Here is a 25,243-nt window from a genome sequence, read left to right on the forward strand (position 1 = left end):
AATCCAGAACACTCTGGATAACCAGGAAATGAGGCCCTATGTCAAAAATCTAATATCGATCCCTTTAACTGCGATCGCGATGTAGAGGAGCCTTACAAAATAAAAGGAAAAGCCTTTGTACTGTAGGCATTTCATAAGAGGGGGCATCTAAAGTTTCTAAAAACATACTTGCAAAAGCTCATGATTATTACTGCAATATTTAGCATACATACATGCTAAATATTCAGCATATTTAAATGAAACTATTTGATCATACCATCAATTTTACATGGTCTGTCATTCCTCCCCATCTTTTACATTCACAGTTAGCAGGTCCCACAGAAATGAAGCGATAGCTCAAGATTTGAAGGGGACAGCGAGTAAAAGTTAGGATGTGACTGGATCAGGTTAAACACACTGAGGCCACAAAAAAGAATCAGCCTGTAGTTTATATTTTAGTTGTTTACATGTTATGTTGTAATTAATTACCACTGACCTTTAGCTCGCAAGATTAAAGCTTCTACCTTACGACCACTGGGGTTTCCTTTGGGGCAGGATTCACAGCGAACATGATCAGTAACTTGTTGTCCTTTACCAAATCCTGAGCTCTCTCTTGATTTGTTTGGGACCCTGCAAACTGTGAATGTAAAAGATACTGGACAGGAAGTACAGCTCTGATCTCACTGACCATATCGCTCATTATCTCTAAAAAAAAAGCTTCTTTCACCTCTGCTTTATGTCCATTTGGTCTTACATACAAAACCTGCTCGACACACATGTTCCTAAATGCCTGTTATACTTGTATTATTTCAGGAAATTTCAGTCTTAAAGGGGCTAGATGCAAGTTAGCCATTTTATACTCACTACTGCCACCTCAGGTCATACGTGTAACTGCACCTTCTATATTAAGCTCGTGCATGACGGCAATTCAGAACGTTTTGAGTGACAGTGCAGGATTTTAGGCAGTTGTGGTGAACAGGTCTGGGCTCATTCTACACATTAGGACATGGCTGGAACATGTAGGGGGAGGAAAATACATAATTTTAACATTTTTAAACTCTGTGTAGTCCCTTTAAATATGAACGTCCCAGGATGTGTTTAAAGTACACAGGCATCAATCGCAAATCTAATCAGAATTGGGCTACTTTTCCAGAATCGTGCAGCCCTAACTTCAACTCGTATTGATTGGTAACATTAATCTAAAAGGTTTGCCCGATTGGAGACTATTAAATCTGTGTTCGTGATATAACGAAGTATAATAAGTATAAGTAATAGCACCTTCTTCATCCTTCATGATGTTTGCTCAGAGCTACAAAGCCGCCAGTGTTTGAACTATATGAAGCAGGTTTTTTCCTTTAGGCAGTGAATTTCCAGAAGCTGACCATGCACATATGCAAATTTAGTCCTACTTCGAGAGGTGGATTTACAGCTATGACTAAACATTACAGCATCAGAGGTATTGCAGTGGTCGTTTTTTTGTTTTGTTTCTTCACTCCCGGAAAGCGACTTGATAAATGTGATGAATTTAGACTGAGAGTTTGCAGCCCTCAGATCCAGCGCGGCTCTGTGGCCCGATGACCCTGTGTCCGTGTTTAGTCCACGTGATGTCCCCGGTGTTAGACGTCGGTGAAGGAGGGGTCAAGCCTTCCCCGCCTTCATGTACGTGGGGATGGTGCCTCGCTGTGTTAGCCCCTCGAAGCGCTTGTATGTGTAGTTGAGGAACACCCAGTCCTTGGATTTGAAGTCCGGCTCCGTTGAATTGGCTGTTTAAAAAAAAAAAGGGGGGGGGGAAGGGAGAATAGTTACATCTCTATTTGTCATTTAACTTTTCACACTGTGGTGCATTTTGTTACTGGTGGTACTTGGGGTCATAATTATGCACTTTAAGACTTTGTTTTCTTTCTTCCTTTTTTTTTTTTTTTTGACTGATGTCATTATTTAACCCGAGCTCTCCAGTTTTGCTTTACCCAAATCGAAAAGCTTCTTGGAAAAAAAAGGACAAAAATGAGACAAAAACGAGGATGAAAGAGCGGCAAACATGGCGAAAAAGTGACAAAAAGCGATGGAAATACGTGACGAAAAACGACAAAAATAGTGACAAAAAGCGATGGAAATACGTGACAAAAAACGACAAAAAAAGTGACAAAGGTTGACGAAAATGCACACAAAAAAAGTGTCAAAAAGCAATAAAAATACGTGACAAAAACATAACAAAAATGTGACAAAAAGTGATGGAAATTTGGCAAAAAATGTGACGAAAACCCGACAAAGAAGCGATGGAGAAAAATGTCAAAAAAAGTGACAAAAAGCGTAGAAAATGCCTGACAAAAACACTAAAAAAGCGATAAATATGTGTGCTGAAAACACAACAAAAAAGTGACAAAAAGCGATATAAATGCGTGACAAAAAGCGACAAAAAAAGTGACAAAAAGTGATGGAAATTTGGCAAAAAATGTGACGAAAACCCGACAAAAAAGCGATAGAGAAAAATGTTTAAAAAAAGTGACGGCAACGATGCAAGGAAAAAGCTAAATTTTTTAGTTTTGTTGATCTTAGCTTTCAAATGAGGCATATACCTAATCAAACTAATTAAACTAACCATATAAATGTCTGTGTCGATGGAATATTTTTTGGAATATAACTGACCTCACATCACATGAATGATCGCATTTTGAGGGACTATTTTCTAGCAGATCACTCCGCCGCCGCGAAGCTTATACAACCACGAAGCTGATGCTGCTCAAATATAAGGTCTTTTAAATGCAAAATAGTTAAAATTACTCTATCGACACAGACATTTATATGGTTAGTCTGGCGTTATAAGTGATTTGCCTCAGGTGCTCTGTGGAGCGGGTCAGACTGTTTTTAATGCAGGCTAGCTGATACCATAGAAATGCACTAGCCTTGCATTAGCCTAGCGCCACAAATCTCTTCAAATATAAGAACTGCATGAATTACAAAAAAAATATCTCCAGAAATCAGCAACACTCTGGATAACTAGGAAATGAGGCCCTATGTCAAAAATCCTGAAGTATCCCTTTAACTAGCACAGTAAATAGATGTTTTTTAATACATTTAAGAAAATAGAGAGAAAAAAATCCGCACACTTACTTGTCATACCTGGCTGCAGAATGTCCGACTCAGGGAAGTCGTCAAAGTTCGAAGTATCATCGATGCTCTTGATTTCAATTGAGATGGCTGCTGGTCGCTCCCTACACACAGGACCACATACTGTCCTTCAAGATACTGAGCAGTAACAACACATTATGACCACCTGCTTTGCGCCCGATCAGAGGCAGCAAAGGAGTTATTTGAGCACTAGTTATACCACACATACCTGCTACAGTTCACGTGCCAATTCTCTGGACCAGATTAATTGTTTCTATTTCTGTACATTAAAGGTGCATTATGCAACTTTTTATGTGGGGAAAAAAAGTTGATACTTGTGTGTATTTTACCTTGTCGTGACACCTTTACTTTCCATCACAGTGGTCTCTACAACGCTCCAGGATCAATTGTTTTGTAGGTTTTCTGGCAACAGGGTGAGTCAGTGGTGAAAACCTTCCAAACAATTGATCCTGGAGCTTCCTAGAGATGGTGATGGAAGGTAAAGGCTAGGGCGATATTATTGCGATATTTTGCTAAACCTTTTCAAGATGATATGTTCCACACAAATCACAAGTAACTACGTTTTAGCAAATTGTGTCAAAACACTACATCGCGACCAAAACAAGGCCAAAATTGAACTAAAGTAGTAAATATTTAAAGCAGTACTAAGTAACTCATGCCCCTAGAGGCCGTAAGCGCCACTGCAGGTGTCGTAACATGTTGCGTTTTTTTACACATTAATTGTCCGTGAGAGTAAATACTACGCTGACAGAAAAGTCAAAGGGAGAGAGGGATATTGTACATCCAATTACACAATGGAGATATTTTTTTTCACTCAAACTTGGCTGTTTATACTATAGAAGTGGTGCTAACCCACAGTTAGCTTTTCCCGTTAGCCTGTTAGCTTGTTCTTCGTGATTCCATTAGTGTGTATTGGTGACTCCGACCCAGTGCAGGGAAGTTGCAAGCATGGTTTTCTGGCCAGAGACACCAGGAGGAGATGAAAGACCCTCCAATAATCCTATTAACACTTGTATTACCCCCAGAGGGACAACGGAAAGGATTTATTAAGGTAAAAAAGTTACGTCGTACTGCTTTCACTAAAACTGAACTTTAACACATTTCTAAGTTCAATGCATTGTTGGTTTTTGGGTTTGCACAAAAAATGTCTATGTGATGTTGCGATATATTGTGGCATCTTGCGATACGGACATAGCATCACCTAATATCACGATACGATATTTTTTGCGATATATTGTGCAGCCCGAGTAAAGGCACCTCTCCTGCAGCCACAGGGTCACTATAAGGTCAAATACTAACAAATATCTACTTTTTTTCCCACATACCTTTAAACAGATGGTCATAATGGTTCATCCGTGTGATATTTTTGAGTTACCTAATGTGTTCCCAGTCGACCGGTTCAAAAAACGTTTGGGTTTTTATCTCATCGACGCTGACGGCTCCGATCCTGTTCTCAGCATCTGTGCAGTACCTGAAACAAAAAGAGACATGTTTCAGCTTTAAGTCAGTAAAGCTAAAACAATGTCATAATGAGCATTTCAAAGCCCCCGTTATAAAACAAATGACTCTTTTAAAATTCAATGAATGAACCTCAGCACTGTTAAATATAAGCTGCAATTTGTCATTTACAATTTAATATTAATCATTTACGTCAGGTCATGTGTCTGTTGTCATGGTAGCAGTACAAACTTTAATATTAGGTCCTTGGCCCGTTCTGAGATGGGGACTTCAGGAGGAAAGACCAGCGTCTCTTTCCAGTTCATAACTTTTCTGTAAGTTTCCTGCGGCGTCTCTGAGCAGAACGGAGGGTAACCTGCAGGGTAGACAGTGACAAGCAACAGTGAGAAAATATTCAAGAGAAATACTTGTTTGTTTTCATACTACTGAGGAAACAGGCTCGCCATTTTCTGTTCTTTTTTGTGCAAACTAAATCCTGTGTAATTTAACCTCTTAAGCCCCGCTGAGTGCAGAGAGCATTTTCTCCAGTTCAGCTTTACCCAAATCCATAAGGTCCATAATGCCTCATTTGAAAGTTAAGACTCATCTAAATGGATCATTTTCATCGCTTGACAAAAAGCAATGAAAATGATCCATTTAGATTAGTCTTTTTCGGTGCATTTTCGTCACACATTTTTGTCACTTTATCGCTTTTTCGTCACGTATTATTCGCGTTTTTGTCACACTATTGTGTCACTTTTTTGTCACATTTTATTGTCACACATTTTCGTCACACATTTTTATCAATTTTTCATCAAGTATTTGTCAGCCTTTTGTTGTTTTTGTCACATTTTTGTCACATTTTTGTCACATTTTCTTGCGCTTCGTCACACATTTTTGACACTTTTTTGAAGAAGCTTTTAGATTTGGGTAAATCAATCAATCAAACTTTAATTATAAAGCACTTTTCATACCGAATGGTATCAGAATCAGAATCAGAATAGTTTTTATTGCCATTGCTTGTAAACAGGATCACAAACTAGGAATTTTGCCTGGTGAGACGTGCAACATTAAATATAAAAAACATATAAAAAAATATAAAAAATATAAAAATAAGCTATAAACTTCAAACTATAAGGCTTTATAGTGTAAAGTGCTTTACAGATTACAACATTTAAAACAACATGTCTGGCACAACCTCCCATATATTTTATATATTAGGACTAAATAAATAGATTAGTCAGTTAAAGGCTAAGCTAAAAAGGTGGGTCTTGAGCTGCTCTTAAAAACATGAACGTTCTCTGAGGTCCTGAGCTCCTCCTCAGGTCGTTCCAGAGGCGAGGGCCGTAACATTGGAAAGACGCCTCACCGTGAGTCTTTTTGTTGACTTTAGGAATAACTAGGAGACCCCTGAGGAGGAGCGAAGGGGCCGTGAAGGTTCGTAAGGTAAAAGCAGTAAAGCTAAACTGGAGAAAAATGGTTAAAGGGATATTTCAGGATTTTTGACATAGGGCCTCATTTGATAGTTATCCAGAGTGTTGCTGATTTCTGGAGATATTTTTTGTGTGCAATTCATGCAGTTCTTATACTTGAAGGTATCAGCTAGCCTGCATTAAAAACAGACACACTCCACAGAGCACCTGAGTTAAATCACTTATAACACCAGACTAACGATATAAATGTCTGTGTCGATAGAGTATTTTGAACCATTTTGCATTTAAAATAACTTATATTTGAGCAGCATCAGCTTCGTGGTTGTATAAGCTACGCAGCGGCAGAGTGATCTGCTAGAAAATAGTCCCTCAAAATGCGATCATTCATGTGATGCAAGGTCAGTTATATTCCAAACATTATTCTATCGACACAGACATTTATGGTTAGTCTGGTGTTATAAGTGATTTGCCTCAGGTGCTCTGTGGAGCGGGCCAGACTGTTTTTAATGCAGGCTAGCTGATGCCATAGAAATGCGCTAGCCTTACACTAGTCTAGCACCACGAAACTCTTTAAATATAAAAACTGCATGAATTACCCAAAAAAATATCTCCAGAAATCAGCAACACTCTGGATAACTAAGAAATGAGGCCCTATGTCAAAAATCCTGAAAAATCCCTTTAAGAAGATAATCATCCCAGCCTAGTCGACGACATTTACATTTCTACTCCTGCAATACTCGGGTAACTGTGAGAGTAAGTTGTGTTTTCACTCACCGATGAGCATTTCGTACATAATAACTCCCAGACTCCACCAGTCGCACAGCTTGTTGTATCCCGTTTGCATGAAGACCTCGGGGGCGATATAGTCCGGGGTCCCCACCGTGGAGTAGGCCTAAAACAGAAGACAGACTTTTAGCATTAGCAGCTTTCGTTGTTTGTGTTTGCTTGTTATGTCATTACCAGTTGCCGTCTGTTCTTCTTCCATGTCTCTGCTTTCCTTTTGGAGTTCATGTTCTGAAACGCTACGAAAAGGCAGTGGAGCTTGAGAATTATTCATTGCCCCGTCATATTAAAAAATACATAAATACATTGTTTTGTTGGATATTGAACTCACAGAAGTCGCTGGGCGGGTTGTGGGTCAAATTTCTGTAAAACTCTGTTCGATGAGCCTTTTTCAGTCCTGTACACAAACCAAAATCTGACAGCTTCACGTGGCCCTGTAAGAAACACACAGTCAAATAAAACGATGGCACAATCCACATGTCGTCCATTTTAGCTCATTCACTGCAACTAACTAACAATGCCACATCTTCAGTCCTAATGTTTCCAGTTTTCTTTAACCTCTTAACCCCCACCTGAACCACACTGTCTCCAGTTTGGTGTTACCCAAATCTAAAGGCTTAAAAAAAGCTTGAAAATAGCTGGAAAAAAGGGGCAAAACCATGAAGAAAACACGACAATAAAGCAACAAAAAGTGACTAAAACGAGACAAAAACACAACTAAAAAGCGATGAAAACGCAACAAAAACCAGACAAAAAAAGTGACAAAAAAGCGATGAAAAAAGCAACAAAAACAAAACAAAAACGAGACAAAAACATGCCGAAAACACAACAAAAAAGTGATTATAAAGAGCAACAAAAAGTGACAAAAACGCAACAAAAGAGCGACAAAAACATGCCAGAAAAGATACAAAAATACGACAAAGATATGATCAAAAAGTGCCAAAACCACACCAAAAACGAGACAAAAATGAGACAAAAACGAAACAAAAACGAGACAAAAACATGCCAAAAACACAACAAAAAAGCGATGAAAAAAAGCAACAACAATGCAACAAAAATGCAACAAAAACGAAACAAAAACGAGACAAAAACATGCCAAAAACACAACAAAAAAGCGATGATGAAGAGCAACAAAAAGTGACAAAAACGTAACAAAAGAGCGACAAAAACGTGCCAGAAAAGATACAAAAATACGACAAAGATATGATCAAAAAGTGCCAAAAACACACCAAAAATGAGACATAAACATGACAAAAACACGACAAAAAGCGATGAAAAATGCAACAAAAATGCAACAAAAACGAGTCAAAAACATCCCGAAAACACAACAAAAAAGCGATGATAAAGAGCAACTAAAAGTGCCAAAAAAGATACAAAAATACAACAAAGATATGATCAAAAAGTGCCACAAACACAACAAAAACAAGACAAAAACAAAACAAAAAAGCAATGAAAACGTGACAGATTTTAGATTTGGGTAAAGCTGAACTGGAGAAAATGCCCTCAGGTTCTTTAATCCAATTAACTCCACTTTCTCTGTCAAATGGGCTGATGAAAGACAGTAAGTTCAATCCATCCATCACACACGGTTCACTAATTCTTTTCTTTTTTACTGAACACATGTCTGATTTCATACCCTGGAGTCGAGCAGCAGGTTGTCCGGTTTGATATCCCGGTGGATGAAGCCGAGTTGATGAATGGAGTCTATGGCCAGCACAGTCTCTGCGATGTAAAACTGAGTGGCCTCTTCAGACAGCGTGTCCTTCTTCATCAGCAGTGTCATCATGTCTCCTGCAGGGGGTGCACAAGAGTCACGAAACAAAAACAGTCAAAATGTTCACTATCCTCTTATTTTACTCATGAAGGTGGACAAAAGTGAAGACAACATCAACAACAATATTCTCTGGTTATAAATCAACCTCTTTCAGTGTAATGTCTGGTCAGGCCGTGATGCTGCTCGGACTTTACCTCCAGGTAGAAACTCCATGATGAGGTAGAGGTTCCTTTTGTCTTGAAAACTGTAGAACATTTTAACGACCCACGCGCCGTCTGCTTCCACCAGAATGTCCCTCTCCGCTCGGATGTGGGCCACCTACGAGCAGAAAATACCTTCAATGCCTGCGCTCCCACAGTGTTGAATGACAAATGTACAGAATCCCTTACCTGTTCCTTCTCCAGCATGTCGGCCTTTCTCAAGATCTTCATGGCATAGATGTGCCCTGTGTCTTTCTTCTGAACCAAGCGGACCTGAGGAGGAGCACAGGGAGTATTTAGCCTTCAGTCTATTGATTCTTAAAGGAATAGGCCACCGTTTTTACATACTGAGATATATTCTTCCCATAGCTTTGACGAGTTCTAATAGGCGTAAAAGGCGTAATAATACCAGGAGTAGTTCGAAATCCGCGCAGTAATCTTCACTTTACTGCGCGGATTACAAACTACTCCTGGTATTATTACGCCTTACAATATAGTTCCCCCTTTTATCCGCTTAGAAAATCCACATTGTTTAATTTTGTGTAATTATACTTTGTAGTGGAACACTTCACGTAACCATATTTAAATAGGGAAAACGTGGAAGAGCTTGGTAGCTTCTATCTTGACCTGTTTTGGAGCTATAGAGGAGAGCATTAGAGGCTAAATGCTAACGCCATCTGCGCTGTGTTTACGTGACTGAAGGCACGGGTGAAGATCAGACAGGTCCTAGAGAACTCGTTAAAGCTAAGGTAAGAACATATCTCAGACTAGTATATAAAAACGGTGGCCTATTCCTTTAATGTTAAATATGATATATAGAGCAACAAAGAATCAGCTGACAACCTGAACATACATGACCATCAATGGATTTCTTCTTCCCTAACGGCATGGGCATATTCCAAAGATGACAATACCAGGAGTGGTTCAGATTAATTTAGTCAACTCTGCATTTATGATATTCATTATAATCATATTTAAAGGGACTAGATGCAAGTTGGCCATTTTATGCTCACTACTGCCACCTCAGGTCATACATGTAACTGCAGCTTCTATATTAAGCTCGTGCATGACGGCAATTCAGACCCGAAGTAACAACTTTTTGAGTGACAGTGCAGGATTTTAGAGGCAGTTGTGGTGAACAGGTCTGGGCTCATTCTACACATTAGGGCATGGCCGGAACATGTACTCCACTAACTAGACTAACTGTAATCACTCCACCGGTTACAGTTACTCTCTAACTCTCCGATCAGATGGTTCTGGACGTGCCCAGGTTCCGGTACAAACAGTGGGGCGATCGTTCCTTTGTTGTTGCCGCGCCTAAACTGTGGAACAGCTGCCCCTCAGTCTGCGTGTTCTCACGGACCCTTTTTAAATCAAGATTAAAGACTCATCTCTTCAAACTTGCTTTTAATACTTAGAGCACTGAATTGTGTCTAGGTTGTAATTATTTTGTGTTTTTAAATGTGTTTTATCTTTCTGTGAAGCACTTTGGTCCTCCTGGTGTTGCTGTAAAGTGCTATATAAATAAACTTTGATTGATTGATTGATGTAGGTGGAGGAAAATAGTTAAGTTTTAACATTTTTAAACTCTGTATAGTCCCTTTAATCAAGGTTCTCTGCTTCATGTTTGTTCTCTCACATGGACAAAGCTCAGACCTGTTCCTTTGGCAGACAATTTTTTCTCCAGTTTGGATAAAAGCTTCTCGACTGGAGAGCAGCAGTGTAAGGCTTCATTTGAAAGCTAAGGCAGGCCAAACTAATTGTAACATTTTTCTTGCATTGTCGCTGTGTTTTTATCACATTTTTTAAGCGTTTTTGTCCTGTTTTGTAGTTTTCTTTGGCGTGTTTTGTTGCTTTTTCATCATTTTTTCCCATTGCTTCTTAGTCACTTTTTTGTTGTATTATTGGTGCTTTTCTGGTATGTTTTTGTCGCTCTTTTGATGCTTCTAAGTCATATTTTCCCCCCTTTTATCGTTTCTTTTTTGTTGCGTTTTCATCCTTGTTTTCTCGCAATTTTGACTCTTTTTTCAAGAAGCTTTTAGATTTCAGTAAAGTCAAGACTGTTCAGGTGTAGGTTTAAAGGTTAAATGATATGAGGCTTTTTCAAACTGTCATTGGATAGTTTTGATGATTTTAGTCTCTTTTTTTTCATTTTTACTCTCGTCACATTTCAGTATCTGCTCATTTTAGTCATAGTTTTAGTCTCATAAACAACTTTTAACTTTAGTCTAATCACTGTTATTATACTTTTTGCATTTTTGTTGGACAGTGAGGCACTAGTGGAGCCAGTCTGTGGTTGTAAAGAAACCTTGTAAAAGAAAAAGCTCGTAAATAGACTTGTACTAGACTCTGCTTCTTCCGAACTGTGCGAGGAGTTGCCAAACACTGAACACATCTTAAGCCTCCATAATGAAAACAGCTAAATAATTGTGACTTTTATAGTTGGCCAGATTAATATTAAATAACGCACTTCTCCAAAAGCTCCTCGGCCGATCACTTTCAGAGACTCAAAGTCGTCCAGTCCCAGTCGAGTCCGTTTCAACCGCAAGAACTCGGTCTCTTTACGGGCGTGTTGTGAGCGACGCATCACTTTCTGCAACAAATAAGACAAAAACGAGTCGTTATAAACCACAGAAGCCTTATATAAAGAGACAAAGGCACTTATTTACCTCTTCATCGGGCAAACCCTCCTCATCCATGGCCTTTTCAAGCTTCTTCTGCCTGGAGAAAAAAAAAAGGTATGTTTAAAATGGTATTGTTATAGTAAATTAACTTCTGATTCTGAACTTCCATCATGAAAAATATTAAAATTGTGTTTGAACAACAACAGTGAGTCAACCCACAGCATGAATAAACTCATCACACCTGAATATTTCTTTAAAGTGATAGTCTGGAAGTCTACAAAGTCTACAAAGTCTACAAAGTCTACAAAACAAGCCTTAAAAATAGTGCTCAAGACAGAGCGAAATAGTGCTCAAGACAGAGCGAGTCAAAACAAGCCTTAAAAATAGTGCTCAAGACAGAGCGAATCTTAACAAGACTTAAAAATAGTGCTCAAGACAGAGCGAATCTAAACAAGACTTAAAAATAGTGCTCAAGACAGAGCGAATCTAAACAAGACTTAAAAATGCATATAACTGAAAGTATTTTATCTACACTCTTGCCTCTTACTGTAATTGATTAATTCTATGTTGATGTTTTATTTGATTGTATTTGTTTTCTTATATTTATGTAACTGTGAAGCACTTTGAATTGCCTTGTGTATGAATTGTGCTCTACAAATAAACTTGCCTTGCCTTACATGTATTACAAATTTTACAAAATGTTCAAAATCTACCACCTAGTCTTGCATTTTGATATAAAGTAAGCAGTAATATATACATTATTTATTGTAAAGTCCCTCCTTCCCGGATCTCTGAAACTAATCAGAGTCTAGCATCCTCCCGTGTTGACCAATGAGACGAACTTTTCCTGTGAACCGGCCTGTCAGGTCCAGTCAGGAGGGAGGGGGAGGGGCTTGATCGTTTACTTTTGACAATTCTGTTCCTGCTCTTCTCATTTTGCAAACTTAAGAAGGGCTTTCTGGTTAAAGAGGGGAGGGGTTTGATTGTTTACTTTCAAATTTCACTCCAATCTCTCCTCACTTTAAGTAAAAAGTTAGGTTTGAGTTGTAAAGTGCTGTATCGCCAATGGAGTGGAGGACTTTGATGCGTGAGAAAGACACACCACCCACGAAAACAGTACATTTGAAGTCCAGCTCATATTTAAAGAGGGGGTATTATGCTTTTTTCAATCACATAGCACCAGTCTTTATCACACTACAATGATGACCAAACCTTCTGTTTGTCTGTAAATGCAGTAAATTAGAATAACTGCCTTGTATAAAATTGCTCTCTCAAAATGGCTGTAGTGAATGTCTTGAAATAGGCCTCTGTCCCTTTAAGAACCTCTGAGCCTTTCCGACACGCCCCCTCCACACGCTGTCTGTGGCATCAGTGGGGTGTTGGTTGGTTACTCGGCTGGTGACGAAAGCTCGGAGGCGTCTCCGGGAGGTGGGGGCGTTCCTAGGAGGACTCAGGCAAACCTATCCCTAAAATGGCCGCCATCAGAGTTTATACAGATTACTCAAAAATACGTGAATGTGCCAAGGCAACACTTCAGGCATGTTTTTAATGAGGGAATGACATAATAACATGATGTAAAGCTTGAAAAAGTCGATTTTGCATAATACCCCCCTTTAACAATCCCAGCCCACGCCAGCGCCCCAACTCCACCATGTGAGCTTCATGCCTAACACCCATCCAGCCACAGACCCCTCCTCGTCAATCCACAGATACATCTATTCAGTCCATAAAGCATTTTGTTTAATCAATCTTGGCATTCGGCATCTTTGGCCCAGTCTCTGCATTTAAGTGTAGAGATATTGTTTAGTGTGGGCAGGTTTCAGCCTTTCATCAGCCTGGTCAGCCTGCGTTCTGTTCAAAAACAGGTCTTTGTAAAGAATAGGAACAGCATGTAGTCTGGCTGGCCTGGGTGCTTTTATTTTGAGTAGGATAGTTGGTACATCAATCAATCACAAGTCATGAAACATTATATATATATATAAATCAACCAATCAGCTTAACCCCTGCCCGAGCCACTATCCTTAAAGGGATACTTCAGGATTTTGGACTTTTCCGAGATATTCAGAGTGTTGCTGATTTCTGGAAATATTTTTTTTTGTAATTCATGCAGTTCTTATATTTGATTCGTGGCGCTAGGCTAGTGCAAGGCTAGTGCATTTCTATGGTATCAGCTAGCCTGCATTGAAAACAGTCTGACTCCACAAAGCACCTGAGGCAAATCACTTATAACACCAGACTAACCATATAAATGTCTGTCGAATTTTTGGAATATAACTGACCTTACATCACATGAATGATCGCATTTTGAGGGACTATTTTCTAGCAGATCACTCCACCGCCGCGTAGCTTATACAACCACGAAGCTGATGCTGCTCAAATGCAAAATGGTTAAAATTATTCTATGGACACAGACATTTATATGGTTAGTCTGGCGTTACAAGTGATTTGCCTCAGGTGCACTGTGGAGCGGGTCAGACTGTTTTTAATGCAGGCTAGCTGATACCATAGACATGCACTAGCCTAGCACTAGCCTAGCACCACGTAACTCTTCAAATATAAGAACTGTATGAATTACAAAAAAAAATATCTCCAGAAATCAGCAACACTCTGGATAACTAGGAAATGAGGCCCTATGTCAAAAATCCTGAAATATCCCTTTAAGGATAGTGGGCGGGTGCCTTATCTTAATACATCTGTGATTGGTTGATGAAATTTCACGGCCTGGCTAGTCTTCCATATCTGTTCTATGATTAGAATTGAACCCCCTGTACTTTTAATAGTATTGCATCCTTCTGTTCTGGAAGCCCTTTGCATGTTTTCAGAGACTGTTCTGTTTCTTGCCCACTTTTCTGACAATAAAGCTGCATATAGACTGTGGACCTGTTTTCCACACACAGTTCATCATTTTAAGTGCGAAAATAGAGATAACATCGGTGCACAAGTGTAATGGGAAGTATTAGGTATCCCAACTCAGCCAGGACACGTAAACAAAGCCAGTGTTAATTGGTGAAACCGTAATCGCTGGACAACAGGGAACATGGATCAGGTCCCTGAAACCCGAGATCAGGCTTTTATCCACTGGGCTGCGTTTAGTGAGAAAACACAGAGGAGAGACACCTGACGCTTCAAACAGGAGCCGAGTTCATGGCTGAACAATCGTGAGGCTAAACTGTTCCCACGAGTCAATCGACAAAGCTTCAGGGCAAACTCGTCAGCTTCAGTGCCCGGGGACGCTGTGGGTCATTGAGGAAAACCAGAGAAAGTGAAGGGATCCATGACACAGAGGACGGAGCAGTGATCCTTTCATCACTACATATGTCCTTGTCACGTTCTTGTCATGTTCTGGGCTCCGGCCCCTGGGCTCCGGCCCCTGGGCTCCAGCCCCTGCTAGCCCGTTGGATAAGGTGGCTCTGTCAAAACTGTTGAAAGAGGAGGGAAATGGACAGACAAGGGTTTTCCACCTTTCACCACAAAGGAGTTTTTGTGAAAGGCAAACTGCCCACTACTTTAAGAAAAAAGTTGATTTGTGAGGTATATTTGATTTATTATTGTTTGGAAAAGGGACAAATATGTTACATAAGCAACTTCCAAGGATTCCTAAGGTCATTAGTAGGTACAAAGGGCTGGAAAGAAATACGAGAAAATGTAATTTTCATTAATTTTATTTGTTTACAGAGACAGTACACATTAATGAACATAAATGTGTCAGTATTAGCTAGTTTTCAAATGTTGTCCCTGGGCAAGGTGTATAATGGCAACAATAATATAATTATTAATGCCAATGATGGTGTTGGAGATGAATTACGTCATACTAGAGTGTACAAAAAATTAGATATTGGTTTTCAGAGAGAAATTTCTGCCTAACTATTATTGCAATTATCCATCTATGTCAGGGGTGGCCAACCAGTCGGAGACCAAGAGCCGAAATTTTCAACCTTGATCCTGTGAAGAGCCACAAAGGCACCGACCATTAGCGAGATCACGGGGCGGTACTTTATTGTGATTAAATAGAATGTGACCGTTTTATTTAATCACAATAAACTATAACTTTATGCCTTTTTCTTTTTTTATTAAATAATTGTGTTAGATTTAATGGTTTTACTCCTCAACAAGATTGAAATACATGTATATTAAATGACATTTTGTGTTTCCTGTTCTGACTGAGACAGAATTAGATTATTATTATTATTTTTATTTTTTTTAATGCTGGGGTGTGTTTGTATGTGGGGCCCTGCCCACTGAGCCCCCTTCTCTGATTCGCCCCTGGCCTGTGCGCTCAGTGCCTGCAGCTTTGCCCTGACTGGACTGTGCAGAGAACGCACTCTAGGCTGCATAAAGTTCATGAACTTTAACCAGGAGCCTCTGGAGGATCTGAGAGTCTGTTTTAAGTTGCATCTGTTACAGTTATAGCACGTGTGAAAGAAAAGTCATGACTTTGCGTATTTCCGCGTTACGATGTCGCGCTTCGCATCATATGCTTCATTAGAGCTCCGCTTTTTTCCATTTCCTAATTTTGATCTTTTTCTGTGAATATGAGGCCAAATTACATCAAATAAAGAGTAGCTGATCAGAAACCTGAAAAGCACAGAAGCTGATCCTAGTGCCACGATCTGCCTGTTGTTTAACCTACATCCCGCTGTGAGTGAGGCTGCACAGGCTCCTTTTACACACCGCCTCGAAAAGGAGAGAGATACAGACTCTCATTCATGTAGAGATGGAAACAGGGTCTGTAGGACGATGGTTGGATTTTTGGTCAAAGACTGTTACAGTTTATGGGAAATATTTACCAATTATTTTGCAAAGAGCCGCATTGTATTAAACATCTCCAATCATGCAAAGAGCCGCACTCTGATTGGCCAAGAGCCGCATGCGGCTCGAGAGCCGCGGGTTGGCCACCCCTGCTTTACACAATAGTCAAAACTCATAACACAGTGCAGCATAATTATTTATTATTATTTATTATAATCATTTTAATCCCCATAGGGAAATTGGTTCTCTGCATTTATTTATTGTTGTATTTATTTTATGGTTTATTTGGTAGGGACAGTGCAAGTTAATGAACAAGCCACACGGGATTGTAGACTTAGGCTAATTTCCATCCGTCGTCACCCATGCACACTCTCAAACACACTCTCATACATCCTGGCCTATTGTACATGTTTTTAGTGGTAGGGGAAACCGGAGTACCCGGAGGAAACCTACGCAGACACGGGGAGAACATGCAAACTCCACACAGAAAGGCCCCGTCCTTGGTGGGAATCGAACCCGGACCTTCTAGCTGTGAAGCACAAGCTCTAACCGCTGGGCCACCGTGCCGCCCCATTGCCAATGCTGCCAATGCTGCTGGGGCATCTGTAGGAGCAGGGAGCAGCCAGCGTAGGCCGGTGCTCGGACCCATCTCCAGATGTGGAAACAACAGAGAAACAACACACAACAACAACACAACCGGTCAAAACATTTAAAGGAATAGGCCACCGTTTATACATACTGAGATATGCTCTTACCTCACTTTAGCCGAGTTAATATATCCCCGTCTGGTCTTTGTCCGTGCGCTCTGCCAGGCAAACGGAGCACATACGCAGCCTCTCTCACATGTCATATAGCTGATACGAGGAGCAAAACGTCCGCGCAGAAACTCCTAAAGACTTCCCCCGCTCACTTCCGTCAATAACCTTTAGGAGTTACTGCGCGGACGTTTTGCTCCTCGTATCATTACGCCTCACAATATAGTCCCCCTTTTTATTTGCTTATAAAATCGACATGCTACATTTCTGTGTAAATATACTTCACATGAAAACACTTCCCGTAACTTTATTTAAATAGGGAACACGTAGAAGAGCTTGGTAGCTTCTATCGTGAGCTTATTTTGGAGCTAGGTGACATGTGGGAGAGGCTGCGTATGTGCTCCGTTTGCCTGGCAGAGCGCACGGACAAAGACCAGACGGGGATATATTAACTCAGCTAAAGTGAGGTAAGAACATATCTCAGTATGTAAAAACGGTGGCCTATTCCTTTAAGTTCTGACATGTTGATTTAATGCTTCTTTAAAAGTCTCAGCTACAACACAACACAAGACAACACAACACAACACAACAAGAACACAAGAACCCAAGAACACAACTTGTCACAACATTTAAGTTCTGACAGGTTGATCTAATGCTTCTTTAAAAGTCACAGCTGCAACACAAGACAAGACAAGAACACAAGACAAGACAAGAACACAAGACAAGACAAGAACACAAGACAAGACAAGAACACAACCTGTCACAACATTTAAGTTCTGACATGTTGATCTAATGCTTCTTTAAAAGCCTCAGCTACTTCCACAACAACCAAACTCCTCCCTTTGCCTTTCCAAAGTCCAGATTAGAAGTACTCATCTGAACTGAACGAGTCCGTCCTCTTCACTTTAACAGGCGATGAGCTTTTGTCTGTGTTTTCCATCTCTTCTTTGTTTCCAAGCTCTCCCTCCACTGTTTGAGCTCCTGCCTCTTTCACCTCTGTGGTCATGTCTTTAGCTTTCCTCAAAGCAGCCTGTTTTAAACCGTCAGGCATTTCCAAAGTGACCACAGTTGTCTGAGTCCCAACCTCAGGTCTTAGTCCTCTCTGAATCTCGCTCAGCTCATGAAGACGCAGATCTGAGGTGAGGCCCAGCTCCAAGATGCTTTTTTTCTGCAGCGAGCCGTACATATTTACCAGCTGCTGCCTTAGCGCGGTGTTTGAATCCTTAATCAGGTCCGCGCATCCTCTGGCCTGGAGGATCTTGAATTCGATGTGCTGTTGGTTCTTCTTTTTCTTAATTATGTTTTCAATTTCTTTCTCCAGTGCCTTGTTGCATTCTAGATATGCTTTCTCTTCATTTTTTATCATTTTCAGGTCAATGTCACCACTCTCGTCATAGACATTTTTCTGGTTTTGATTTAATCTCCCAATTTCATTGATGAGATCCACGTGGTCCTCCTTCAGCTTGATGAGATGGCTGGAGACCTCGTTCCTTGCTTGTTCGTTTTCGGTATCTCTTCGGATCTCCTTGATCCTTTCTAAAAGACTCTCATTCTGTTCAATTATAACATTAGCCTCTCTTTCCCTCATTTGATACTTGAAGCTTTTTAATTTGACATCGGCATACTTTTTGAGGGCTTTTTCCTTTTCCTTCTTGAGGGCCTTGTTCTTTTTATTTAACTCTTTCATTGAGTCGGCCAATTGAGACTGCAGTTCCCGATAGTTCTTCTCTTCACGGACTCCCTTTTTCACGTTTCTAACGCAGTCTTCAAGCTCGTTGTTATTCTCAGTAACATCGAGGAACTCTTGTTGCAACGCTTTGAAGGCTTCCAAAGTATCCAGCAACTTTATGTGACCTGGGTGTTTCAATTTGTATTCCTTCTGGAGCTGAGCCTTGATGAGCTCTTGCTTTTTTAGTTCCGCACGCAGAGTCTGAAGGGTATCGAAACTGGTGAGGAGATTCACATTTTGCTCGTCACGGCCCGAGACTGAGTTCTGGGCAATTTGTTTGAGCAGCTGGAAGAACTCGCAGTCCACACTTCCATCAAACTTAATCACGATTGGGTCTTTCATTTTTCCAACGATGGATGACGCCTGATTACAAGGAAATTCTCTGTGTAAGTGCCACACCGCCTTTGCGATGCCCAATCCCGTCAGACCTTGGAAGCTAAGCAGGGAAGGGCCTGGTCGGTACTTGGATGGGAGACCGTTTGGTAACACCAGGAAGCCTAGCGAATGTAGTGTGTGAGTGAGTGGTTGGTGGTGGTCGGAGGGGCCGATGGCGCAGACTGGTTGCCTCGCTTCCGTCAATCTACCCCAGGGCAGCTGTGGCTACAATAGTAGCTCCTTCACGGCAAGCTTATCGCTTGCCTCAGAAATCCAGTGAGCAAAACCACAACAAATTACAAAACCACGTCAACACAGGACAGACTTCTGCCCTCCGATGGGCTCGGTGAATGTGTCTGTGTGAAGTGAAGTGTCCAAAGCTGAGTGTGGGGGAGGGGCCTGTTAGCATGACATCACCAAATAAGGACGAAAAAATATTGTTGTCACGGCAACTGTTCTATTCTTGAATTCCATAGACCCTTTAACTGCTGACATCATCAGTGACATCATCTGGAGGCAGGAAGTGATAGATACACACGGCATCTCTGGAATCGCCCATATATGGTCATGTTTGAAAACAGTTAAAGGGGAAAACAATTTGGAGAAAAATCGAAACTTTCTCTAATTATTCAAAAACTACTTATAACAAACACTGAATTATGAATATAGTTTGCTACTAAATAAAGATGCAAAGACATGGAGAGGAGCAAAGTGGTTCAACAGCCCATAAATAGATAAATAACGGAGAATGCTAACTTGATGCTACATGTTAGCATCGGGCTAATGCTAACGGTTAGCTGGCGCTAGCTACAACTGCAGTTTTTTTCACTTCTACTGAACAATCTGCGGTGAGAAAATATCCATATGGACCTGATTTAGCCTTGACTTTAATCATGTGTGATAAATAAGTTCATATTTCACCAGAAAATGGCTAAAAAGAGGGAAAAATTGTGTTTCTCTAAAGATTCTATTTTCCCCCTCGGCGAAGCCACGCCCCCTTCTAAGACGAAATGCCGTCTGTATCTATCAAGAGAAGTAAGATTAAACTAAAACTAGCGATTGTAAGCGTAAAACTATAACTAAAACATGTGGTCCTGTTGTGGCTTAAGGCGCCAGAACAAGAGGAATGACATTTGAGACGATAAAATAAGGTTTATTAACCACCTGTGCTTGAACATCAGTAAGACGAAGGAGATGGTGATCGACTTCACGAGGAAGCCACTACCGCACACACCGCTGAACATCCAGGGGGAGGACATTGAGGAGGTGGACAGTTTCAAGTACCTGGGTGTTCACCTCAACAATAAACTGGACTGGTCCCACAACACCAACTCCCTGTACAAGAAGGGCCAAAGTCGCCTCCACCTTCTGAGGAGACTGAGGTCCTTCGGAGTGAGCAGGCCTCTGCTCAGGACTTTTTATGACTCTGTGGTGGCCTCTGCTCTCCACTACGCTGCCGTGTGCTGGGCCCCGGGCAGCACAGAGCGGGACAAGAACAGACTGAACAAGCTGGTCAGGAGGGCCAGGTCCGTCCTGGGCTGCCCCCTGGACTCTGTGGAGGAGGTGAGGGACAGGAGGGTGTTAGCCAAGCTCACCTCCATCATGGACAACACCTCCCACCCACTGCACAGGACTGTAGAAGAGCTGAGCAGCTCTCTCAGTGGCAGACTGAGACACCCTCAGTGCAGGACGGAGCGCTACCGCAAAGCCTTCATCCCCACTGCTGTCAGACTGTACAATAAGACTGTGAAGTAACATGTGCAATAATCTCTGTATCAGCTGCACTTTATTAACTCTGAGTGATCTTCTTGAACGCCGACTATAACAAGTGAATTTCTCCTTTGTGAGATCAATAAAGGTTTATCTTATCTTATCTTTAATTGATATTTCCATTTGTTTATCGTTACCATGACAACAGCTCCAATGGAAATAGATAGGACAAGTCAATCAGAACCATTTTATGAATTTTATTGTTTTCATGCTAACTTATACTCACAGAGGTGGAGAATTTTTTTTTATTGTTTTTTGTAGGCCCCTGGGCTCCAGCCTATGCAAGCCCAGTGGTTAAGGCGGCCCTGACTGCAGTTCTCAGTTTGGCTGCAGCATCTGTTTACATGCTCGTCCAGGAACAAAAAAACAAAAAAATCCAATCAAAAATCAAGATCGATCAACATGGGGATAATAATCGCCCAGCCGTACATGAGACCCATGTATGTTCATGAACATGCACTGTCCCACTGTTGGACTTCGTTTCTGTTATTACCAGAACATGCAAACTATGGATGCAAGATTAAATGCAGTCAAATCAAAAATCACAATTTGCAAATTTAAAGGGGGGGGGGGTATTATGCAAAATCGACTTTTTCAAGCTTTACATCATGTTATTATGTCATTCCCTCATTAAAAACATGCCCGAAGTGTTGCCTTGGCACATTCACGTGTTTGTGAGTAATCTGTAAAAACTCTGATGGCGGCCATTTTAGGGATAGGTTTGCCTGAGTCCTCCTAGGAACGCCCCCACCTCCTGGAGACGCCTCCAAGCTTTCGTCACCAGCCGAGTAACCAACCACTGCTCCTCAGCAGAACCCCCTCCCCACTGATGCCACAGACAGCGTGTGGAGGGGGCGTGTCGGAAAGGGTCAGAGGTTCTTAAAGAGACAGAGGCCTATTTCAAGACATTCACTACAGCCATTTTGAGAGAGCAATTTCATACAAGGCAGATATTTTAATTTACTGCATTTACAGACCAACAGAAGGTTTGGTCATCATTGTAGTGTGATATACACTGGTGCTATGTGATTGAAAAAAGCATAATACCCCCTCCTTAAAAGTAATTGTATATAAAAGCTGTCATTTCGCTGTAATTTAAAAGGAGCAGGCCACTGTTTTTACTGAGATATGTTCTTACCTGAGCTTAGACGAGTTGATGCGTACCTGTCTGCTAGGTTGCTTCTAACTTCACCCCGTTTGGAGCTATAGGAATACATTGGGAGAGGCCAAATGCAAACAACATCTTTGGTCGTTCTGTGTGTGACTGAGCGCACGCACAACGACCAGACGGGCACACATCAACTCTAAGCTCAGGTAAGAACATATCTCAGTAAAAACGGTGGCCTGTTCCTTTAAGCATCTACAAGCAGTACCTCATCTCCCGCTCCTCGTGCTGAGTGAGCAAGGTGCTGTAGAAGTTCTCCAGTGTCAGTTTGGCCACGGTCACTCGCTCTCTCGTATGGTTGCTCATGGGAAGGGCCGCCGCCGTCCCTCCCGTCATGGCCACACTTTCCTGAACAAAAGCACAAGAATCGAACATCCATAGTAAACAACACACCTCATTTTAAAATAAGAGAAGCAGGAAATGATTGAACATGATACATAATGTCATTGCGCCTTCTACATCGCATGTGTTTATTATTTTTTTATGTCACGTTGCTCATAGCCAACCAGTTTAATGACGACCTGACTGAAGGCATGTGCAGAATTATGAGAAGAATGTTGAGGGTTGTTGTGCGCTGTCCTTTCGTTAGCTCAGAGATAAAGCGCTGGACTCTGATTGGACCCTGTTTGGTCTAGACTTGGGACAGTTTCCCGGCCTCGGCGCTCCGACAATCTGCAACAATCATCCAAAAACAACAAACTTCCTCACGACTTCTGAGAAAATCATTAAAGAGCCTCAGAAAACAGGCTCTGTTGGAGGCGGTGGGAAACGCGGCGGTGACACAGAGAGACAGCTGGGCAAGTCTGACTAAAGATTAGGTAATGTTAGGTATGTTGTGTGTCTGTGTGTGAGCATTGCTTCATCACCAGCTGGAAATAGAGTGATCACAACAGATTAGATAAAGGGATCACATTGAAAAGGTTTTAAAAAAGACTTGCCCCAAATCGTGAGAGAAACCGACAGTCCATGACTACACTGAAAAAAAAAAGCAAAATGTTTCCCTTTTTTGTTCAGGGGGGACCAAGCCGGATGCCCTTTCTGCTAGCTCTGTTATTCAAGGACACAATGAAAGTGGGCCGAAAGTAAAATCTTAATGGACAGTGCTGCAGTCATTGTGGAAGAGTTGGTATCGATTGACGGAAAACAAGTTTCGACCGACACCTCATTGGGATCGCTCAGACATCTTGATCAGTAGGGCTGGGACAAAATATCGTATCGCAACACTTTTTACTGCCATTCCAAGCATCGATACTTTAAAGAAACAGGCCACCGTTTTTCAATACTGAGATATAGTATTAGCGTAGACGAGTTGATGTGTGTCTGGTCTTGGTGCGATACTATGTTGTAAGGCATAGGAGCACTTAGACTTTACTGTGCGGACGTGTTATTACGCCAAACAATATAGTACCCATTTTTATCCGTTTAGAAAATCAATATGTTTCATTTTGTGCAACTATGCTTGGATCATGAAACTACTCACGTAACCGTGTTTAAACAGGGAAATCGTGGAAGAGCTTCTAACATCACCCCTGTTTGGGTCCATAGAGGAGAGGAGGAGAGGCTAAATCTTATCTTATCTTATCTTATCTTATCTTATCTTATCTTATCTTATCTTATCTTATCTTATCTTAAGACCAGACAGGTATCAGTAGAGTAGAGCTCAGGTAAGAACAAATCTCAGTATTGAAAAAACGGTGGCCTATTCCTTTAAGTATCACAATACTTTCAATACTTGTGTTTGGAGGCATTTTTATCATCACTCCTTTGTTTTCCAGTGACAGATACACAGCACTTTGTTACATTTTGTGTTAATGCACTTCTTAACACTTCAATAAATGTCAAATCACATTTGGTTTAAACAAACTTTGGACTAGGGCTGAACGATATGGACAAAATTTCATATCTCAATATCGATACAATGTGATATACCTATGGGTTCGGTGAAAACTAAGCATTTTTCAAAAAAATTAAATCATAATACAAAAGAAAATCTATATTGTTTAGATCTTGCTTCTTCGATTTTAATATTTTGAATGTTCATATCTCGTTACAAATACGATAATATATCTTTCAGCCCTACTTTGGACACATGACTCTTGTCTTTTTACACATTGTAACTTCCTGTATCGCAATACGATCTCCCCCCCGAGTATCGTGATACATATCGGATCAGGAAAAAAGTGTAACATCCCAGCAATACTGATCAACACGGCAGCGTGTTATGGCCTAAAATCTCTATCACGATATAAAAAAGAAATATCACGATGCATTTGACGATTTAATTGATTGAATTCAATGGACAAATTACTTCAAGATCCCAGCCTTACGCCTATTGGGAAGATTAATTCAGTTATTTTTTTCATCTTTCCTCGCAAATATGATCTACTCAAGCAGTTTACATCCTTCATTTCATTTTACTTTTTTGTCCCTGTGCTCTACAGTCAGTGTTTGCAGTAGATGCAAAACAACTTTCTCCAACTAAACTCTGAGATAATTGTTTTTGGCCCACAGACACAAAGACAAAGTGTTATCAGTCACCTTGAGTCTCTCTCTCTAAAACCAAAAAATCAGGTTAGAAATCTAGGAGTGATCATGGACTCAGACCTGAACTTAAACAGCCACATCAAAGCAATAACAACAGCAGCTTTTTACCATCTGAAAAACATTGCTAAGATCAGAGGAATAGTGTCAAAACCAGACTTAGAGAGACTTATCCATGCATTTGTCTCCAGCAGGTTAGACTACTGTAGCGGCTGCTCACTGGCCTTTCTAAACGAGCTATCAGAGCTACAGTACATCCAGAACACTGCTGCTCGAGTCCTGACAAGAACCAGGAAATACGACCATATTAGTCCAGTGCTCCGGTCTCTGCACTGGCTTCCTGTCACTCAGAGAATAGACTTTAAAACAGCTCTGCTTGTTACAAGTCTTTTCATGGTTTAGCACCAAAGTACATCTCTGACATGTTACAGCCGTATGAACCATCTCGGGCCCTGAGAACTTCAGGGAGGGGCCTCCTGGTGGTTCCCAGAGTCAATAATAAACACGGTGAAGCTGCGTTTCAGTTTCATGCAGCTAAAATCTGGAACAGTCTTCACGAGGATGTGAGACAGGCCTCAACTCTGACAATGTTCAAATCCAGGCTGAAAACAGTTCTTTTTGCCCATGAAAATGACTGAAAGTATTTTATCTGCACTCTCGCCTTTTACTGTAATTGATTAATTTTATGTTGATGTTTTTATTGATTCTATTTCCTTTCTTGTATTTATGCAACTGTGAAGCACTTTGAATTGCCTTGTGTATGAATTGTGCTCTACAAATAAACTTGCCTTGTTTATGCT

The 25,243-nt window shown here is 40.9% G+C and overlaps 1 protein-coding gene across 2 annotated transcripts in view; it reads right to left on the bottom strand.

The window, feature by feature from the left end:
* Window positions 1-1,194: 1,194 nt before the first annotated feature.
* LOC306960144 (serine/threonine-protein kinase 38-like) overlaps window positions 1,195-25,243 on the bottom strand; it is a 31,321-nt gene continuing 7,272 nt past the window's right edge. The window contains exons 2-14 of one of the 2 annotated variants that reach the window (XM_079552495.1): window positions 22,111-22,250; window positions 11,405-11,456; window positions 11,206-11,328; window positions 8,925-9,008; window positions 8,730-8,853; window positions 8,398-8,552; window positions 7,093-7,195; window positions 6,939-7,000; window positions 6,753-6,870; window positions 4,798-4,921; window positions 4,484-4,579; window positions 3,100-3,191; window positions 1,195-1,742 (exon numbers count right to left, since the gene is read on the bottom strand). In XM_079552495.1, the coding sequence (XP_079408621.1) occupies window positions 1,618-1,742; window positions 3,100-3,191; window positions 4,484-4,579; window positions 4,798-4,921; window positions 6,753-6,870; window positions 6,939-7,000; window positions 7,093-7,195; window positions 8,398-8,552; window positions 8,730-8,853; window positions 8,925-9,008; window positions 11,206-11,328; window positions 11,405-11,456; window positions 22,111-22,238 (1,386 nt within the window). In that variant the 5' untranslated portion in view covers window positions 22,239-22,250 and the 3' untranslated portion in view covers window positions 1,195-1,617. Of the gene's footprint in view, window positions 1,743-3,090; window positions 3,192-4,483; window positions 4,580-4,797; window positions 4,922-6,752; window positions 6,871-6,938; window positions 7,001-7,092; window positions 7,196-8,397; window positions 8,553-8,729; window positions 8,854-8,924; window positions 9,009-11,205; window positions 11,329-11,404; window positions 11,457-22,110; window positions 22,251-25,243 lie in introns of both variants that reach the window. The other variant, XM_079552494.1, reaches the window with a different exon arrangement.

The sequence above is a fragment of the Gobius niger genome (genome assembly GCF_951799975.1).
Source record: "Gobius niger genome assembly, chromosome: 2".
NCBI lineage: Eukaryota > Metazoa > Chordata > Actinopteri > Gobiiformes > Gobiidae > Gobius > Gobius niger.